Source organism: Triticum urartu, chromosome 2, assembly GCF_003073215.2.
Source record: "Triticum urartu cultivar G1812 chromosome 2, Tu2.1, whole genome shotgun sequence".
NCBI lineage: Eukaryota > Viridiplantae > Streptophyta > Magnoliopsida > Poales > Poaceae > Triticum > Triticum urartu.
This window is the reverse complement of record NC_053023.1, coordinates 450,751,577-450,757,998: the sequence shown is the minus strand read 5'-3', so window position 1 is coordinate 450,757,998 and position 6,422 is coordinate 450,751,577. Positions and strand designations below refer to the sequence as shown.

The window sequence follows — 6,422 nt, the reverse complement described above, 5'->3', positions numbered from 1 at the left end:
GATTGCCGGTTGCCATGGAAACACTTTGTACAATCGATCGAAGCAAAAAATTCAACCAGCTGGAAGTAATCTCCCGTTGCCTCGGAAGCAAATTGTATTATTTTAAGAGCAGGTTTTAATGGAAACAAATTTAAATATTGTCGAGACATCTTTTATATGCTACACTCAAAATAATTTTCCAGTTGCTCGAAACTATTTTTGTTTGCGTACACGGGACACAAATACGATCTAACTAGATCCAAGCGTTGGTCAGTTGGCTGACCGAAGCAAACAAATCCTAAGCCGATGGAAGCAAAATTTTCGGCTAACTGAAGCAAACAAATCCTAAACCGATGGAGGCAATATCCATTACCAAACAAAATTTAACCCAATGTAACCAATGTATATTTTCCATGGAAACAATTTGATACGCTGGCCGAAATAAGGATTGGAAACAAATGTATGGAAGCAAATCTCATGCATGGAAAGAATGGCGCCTAATCAATTTGACGTTCCCTAGTTTATAGGAGTCGTTGTTAGGAAACAAATTGATCGCAATTAATGCGGAATCACGCATGCTGCATACAAACTACGCTATCACGCGTGGTGTTGTACTGCTGGATCCGATGATCACCGTGCTTCTCATCTACGGTCAGTGACTAGTCTGATACAACGCAAGGGATCCGTAGTCTGATACCTAGCGTCTCCCATTTATTAACGAGCTTTCCGGCGCTTCCGTGGTCAACCTAGGAACAAACTGATGCTCCCACTCGACATAATAAGCAGAACGGACCCACTCTTACGCCCCATTTATTTTACAGGTGTAAATTACCGGTCACCTCTTGGTTCCTGCCTGGAATGAAAACGACAGGAGGAGGTCCGTATCCTAAACCAGCCAGAAACGAGCTGAAACGCTAACCCAATCGGGGCCTAAGATTTTGCAGCACTCCAGTAAGATTTACTAGTTAAGAGCAAGATATGCCATGTTTGTGGCACTCCAGTAAGATTTAGTTAGTTAGGGCATGGGACACACAAAATGGAAATAAAAGCTGCCCACATCTGCTGTTACAAGGTCCTAATCAGCAAATATCCAGCAGAGATGTTCCACCGTACAAACAAGTGGATCTTATACTGTCGCCGACCGCTTGGTGCTGGTGCTGGAGCCTTGGGACTTCCATGTCGAAATTCCAGGTTGTTAGCTTCTGGACAGTCCAAGAGGTCACTCAGAGACGCCCCCTTGTCTTCCTTGCAGGTCTCGCTGACTTCTTCCCTATCACCCAAGGACACACGTGATTATTATGCTTACCGAGGGAAAACTATATACGTAGTACTGAGTGGCATGCAAATTTGGCAGGGGAGCTTCTCAACAAACCATCCACAGGAGCGACGCCTGAAATCAACCCATTCTGCACAACAAACGGAATTCAATTAGTCCCCTCATGCCATTAGCAGATAGATCTAAGGGGAAAAAAGGACAAGTTATGCATCCATATCCTACTAAAGATTGAAAATTACATCATACGATAAGCAGCTTCACTGCCCTTCTACATGATAAGTTATGCATTGCTTTATCCAGATCAACTCGCCATTTCAGATTTGTGCCACCAATAATTTGCAGTGCGGAACACTATGAAGGGATGGTGAATGTTCAGATTATGCATGCATTACCCTAATACGTTTGATCAGTCTCTTCCGAGTCCTAGCAATATGATTATATATCGTGGACAGTTCCACCGGAGAGCTTATAGACTGACACTTTCGTTATATGGAAGCCTTTGCAGGAAACTCTTCTTGCATCATTCACTGTTCAGTTTTGGACTTCGGTGCAATGAACAAGACCAAACTAGGATAATTTAAGCACTAACAAATTAGCTAATCATGGGCACAAACACACAATCATATAAGATATAGCATTGAAATATATTTCTTTACTAACGTTATCATAGACAATCCTACTGCTTCCTGGATCCAATAGGGGTACTACCACTCGACCTGAAAAAAAAAGAAGAATTCCCTTTATCCAAGGACAATTGGTAAATTATTCAAGTAGCAGAATCCAACCGAAGACATTGTACCTGATTTGGTTCTTCTCATTTTGAGACACTCAGGTGTGGAAATAGATAATGACTGGGCCCTAGAACGAGTAAGCCGAGATTTATGCCCCTAAAGTGTTTCAAAGGAACATTGCAATAAGTACAGATACAAATGGGTCAAAATCTTGGCTAGCACAGTTTTTGCCAGTTGAGTCAAGTAACAGAGAGTGGATTAAACATATGGGACGCCAAGACAGGCTATATATATGAGTAAATCTTAAGAATTAAGGAAGAAGGTGGCATCAGTCAATCTTGATCACAGTAAGCGGCATGGCATACTTTTCTGCTATTTCATATAAAGTGAGCACAAAAGATGACTGGGGTAACTACAATTGGTAGAATATTGGTCCGTCTGAACAAAAACTATGCTAAAATCATTACAAGTTTACTCCTGCGTGTTTTCGAAGATAAAAATAAAATCATTACTACTTTGTCCAATAGCCTCATAGCGAAGTGGTGTGATATCGGCTTATTCCTATTTTTTATACTAAAATCTGCTATAAAATTGGCAACTTTACATCAATAGTTTGTGCATTATACGGATGTTAAAGAATGTCCAAGATAATGAACCATCATTCAGTAACAGCTGGATCACATGGCAATTGCAGAAGCTATGGAAGCTAACACATTATAGATATCTTTAACCATCAGCATTTAACAAGTGTTATAAAATTTTATTACAATGTTCTAAATTGTTTAACAACAGAAAAAGGTATGGAGAAAATTTGCATACTTACATATGGAGCTGAAGTTCTGGTCATTGGCGATCTAGTAGGACGCTCCAACACTTGCTTTGCAGATCTTCGCTTCTCTGCTGAACCTACAGTCTGCTTTTCCACGTAAAAGGCTATCAAGTTCACTATGTAAAATGAAGAACACAACTAAGATCACTAGCTTAAATGTGCTAAATATGAACTTGGCATCATAAAAAAAAACTAAATACTGTATGATGCACCTTACCCTGGATGTTAAGGAATTTATTGGATCATATTTGGTTTTACACATCTTATATGTAAGGTACAGATCAATCTATGAAATTCCTTAGTAAGGATAATTAATTACGAATTACTAAGAAAAAAATATGTACTAGCTACATAACATATTTGGACATACAGTAAACAAAATCTGAAGCCACAACATTGAACCTAAAGATGCTCGAATCTGTTTCATCCCAGTAATCAGGTAATGCTACAGAAATAGTGTCATTGCAAATAATTAATCATGAAATGTCACAAAGGGCACAGATTGGAAACATGCTATCATAAGTTTTCTGTGGACTGCAACTATATTAATTGGGTTAGATTTACTAAAGATGCTATATAACATTGACGGTGTATCTAAATGACTTCAGTTTAAGATGCAGGCATGTAGAATTGAGTCGTTACAATTTCACTCTTGTGACAATTATATGCCCCCGTGATTTTTGTAACACAGCTATGCTTCTCTTGAGTACAAGAATCTCCATTCAGAGCACCCAGCAGTACGTGATAAAGCTAAATCGGGAATGTCCTAATTGGAGGAGACAATAACAATAAAAGGAAAACTAACAGAGGTGGTAGTTGCATCTTAACTATTTTAGCAAATAAACTGTTAGAAATACTATAGTAACACAAAACGAAGTTCAAAGACTGATTACTCGATCTAAACTTTTAGCTGTGGGATTTATAACTCACTTTTTCCTGAGATTGCACATCTGAGTGAATTGAAGATGGTGTATCTTCATTTGATACTGCCTTCTGAGTCAATGTGATGTGCTCAGTTGTTTCCAAGCAGTGTTGGTTCTTCAATGAGGCCACTGGAGTACTTTCATAACCTAAATTAAATAATAGTCACTCTCTTAGAAACATCAAGATAAAATGAAATATCCGCAGGAGAAAACTTAACCAGTGTCTTAACAATTTGCTCCTGCACATACTTGAGGGTTCAACACTTTGAGAAGCACCAGGAATCTCTGAGCAGCAATTAGCACATTCAGGCGGTACTATGGCTAAATGATATTTAGCCAGCAGTTCTACTGAGTTTTCAGCACTGGGGGCATTTCCACCTTCCGAGTCATTGGGCATATTATCAGGGGACATATGATCAGGAGACATGGTGGCATTTTTAGCACTGGTGACATTTCCACCTTCCGAGTCATTGGGCATATTACCAGGGGACATGGTGGTATTTTCAGCACTGGTGGCATTTCCACCTTCCGAGTCATTGGGCATATGATCAGGGAACATAGTGCAAGTCCAATCGGAGTTGAAAAGATGGCTACCAGCATCGTCTTCCCTTGCATCTGGATGCATAGTGTCATTCTGATTTCCTGCCTCTTTGCAAGTTTCATCACCAGTATATGTTTCTGCAGAAGCAAGAGATACATTACACTCAATGTCCACATGATCTCTTTCTTGTGAAATGCTGCTCGCAGTCAAGCCTATTTCCACATTAGCTACAGTTGCGGGTCTGGCATCATCTGAAGCAGCAGAATTTTCCTTGGTTGAAGCATCATTTCCACAGTTGTATTCCTGGAATCTTGAACTCTCTGTGAATGCATCGAGATGGTCAATTGGGAAATTTTTAGCATTATTAAGAAGGTCCTCGATGAACGAGGGTCCAAACTTTTGAATAAAATTGCCTAGCTGGAATTTCTCCAGGTAAAACTGAGCTGAACCCTCTCGTGGATCAATAAAACAGTTTGGGTAAGACCCCATGTGTGAATCCCAAGTCTCCCACCAGGACGGAAATCCAATCATGAATTGTTCGCATATCTGCACGCATGGTTTTTTTTACCAGAGTAGTAGATTAGAATCATGACTAAATGGTCTTTCTGCACATGAATAAGCTTTTTTGCTTGAATCTGGGCTGACTTTCCATCATCGTTTATGAACAGAATAGATAAAAGAAGAAACGCAGGAGAGAATGTGCATACCTGCACAGAAAATCCATTTTCACGCATTCGCAATAAGTTAATTGAACCATGAAGGAGCACCACAACCCCACCTTCATCCTGGAGCGTGAGAGGCTCATAACGATGTGCTATGGGTGCAGAAGTGAATGCGTCATTCCTGTCAGAAGCAAGGTCAGTCAGAGTGGGTTCTACTGGCTGGAATCGTAGAATCAGTCCACCAAATTTGGATCGCAAAGTCGTAGAAAGAAAGAACGCATACCTTTCAGTGAAGCCGGAAACCGCGAGCTTCCGCTCCTCCCCTTCCACCATCACCGGCCACCATTCCCACAGCGTGACCTAACCAAGCACCAAATCGAATCAAACTACCACCCGTCTAGGAAGAAAAAAGGAAGAAGATGTGGAAAGGAAAGGGGGAGGGAGGGAGTACGCATGGGTGCTCGACGGGGGATGAGGAGGCGGCGGCGGCCGCCGCCGCCGCAGCAGCGCCAAGGCGGGTGCGCAACGGGGCAGGGGAGAAGGGAGGGCTCAGAGCAGCGGCTGGGGTTGGCGACGGCGGCGCCGCGCCCCGGCGAGATCTTGCCCTCGGCGGAGGGCTGGGGGTCTTTTTTGCCATGTCCGGAGCGGAGTGAGAGTCACACGAAGGAACGAAGGGCGGTGTTGGGGGGAAACGGCGAGACGAGATAGAGAGTACTCATACTAGAGAGACGGGACTGGGCCTTCATCAATTGACACCGAGAAGATGCGCAGGCAGGCTCAATGAAGCATATGGAGTGTGGATATTTTCCCCTGAAAAAGAGTGTGGATATTTTTTTCTTTTTTTTTTACGAATGTTCTTCATCTTTTTCTTTTCTTCGGTTGGACTAATTTACCTTTTTTTTTCTTTTCTTCAATTGTCTTTTCACGGTGTATACAACTACACTTGCAAGTCCATCCAGTCGAGCGTAACTTCAGTTGCATGCCCACTGGCTTATGCTAGAATTATGTCGAATATTTTGTACAAGATATGTTATAGCAACTTCAACGCACCGACCCAAACGGATGGTGTTTTTGTCCGCTTTTGACCGTTTGGGTTGGCCGTCCGCTCGACGTCCGCGAGTCGACAGTGCGCCCAACGACCGCGACCCATTTCATGTCCGCACGCAAATTTTAAAAAAAGACCAGCAGCCATAGATCATGCAAGCGGCCATGTCATCACTCGAAGTTCACGCCAGCACCATGCCAGTGCCGGCATACAATGTCAGCTTCAGAAAAACACCACACCGTTTATGTTGGCGCACTTGACAGCGACAGGCACACATGCCAGCACACAAAAAGGGGCGGGAGTTCGACCACGTCATCGAGGTCGTGGTCATGCGAGCAGACTTGCTAGCATACAAAAAAGGATGACGCTCGCCGCCATAGATCACTCGTCATCGAACTTGAGCATGTCGGCCTGCATCTTCTCGAGCCATGGCCTC

At 42.6% G+C, this 6,422-nt stretch overlaps 1 protein-coding gene across 4 annotated transcripts; it reads right to left on the bottom strand.

Annotated features, from left to right (window-relative positions):
- Positions 1-915: 915 nt before the first annotated feature.
- LOC125537820 lies at positions 916-5,703 on the bottom strand. Of its 4 annotated transcripts, none has more exons than XM_048701131.1 (10): positions 5,393-5,702; positions 5,225-5,301; positions 4,987-5,122; positions 3,988-4,825; positions 3,746-3,885; positions 2,810-2,902; positions 2,055-2,142; positions 1,916-1,971; positions 1,352-1,385; positions 916-1,249 (listed from the first exon to the last, which is right to left on the bottom strand). In XM_048701131.1, the coding sequence occupies exons 1-10, from the start codon at positions 5,576-5,578 to the stop codon at positions 1,203-1,205; spliced, it is 1,695 nt and encodes a 564-aa protein (XP_048557088.1). In that variant the 5' UTR covers positions 5,579-5,702; the 3' UTR covers positions 916-1,202. The 4 variants fall into 4 exon arrangements, with proteins under 4 accessions (XP_048557088.1, XP_048557089.1, XP_048557086.1 ...); XM_048701132.1 differs by having other exon boundaries at positions 2,810-2,899; positions 5,393-5,701; XM_048701129.1 differs by having other exon boundaries at positions 916-1,385; positions 5,393-5,703.
- Between the last annotated feature and the right edge of the window lie 719 nt (positions 5,704-6,422).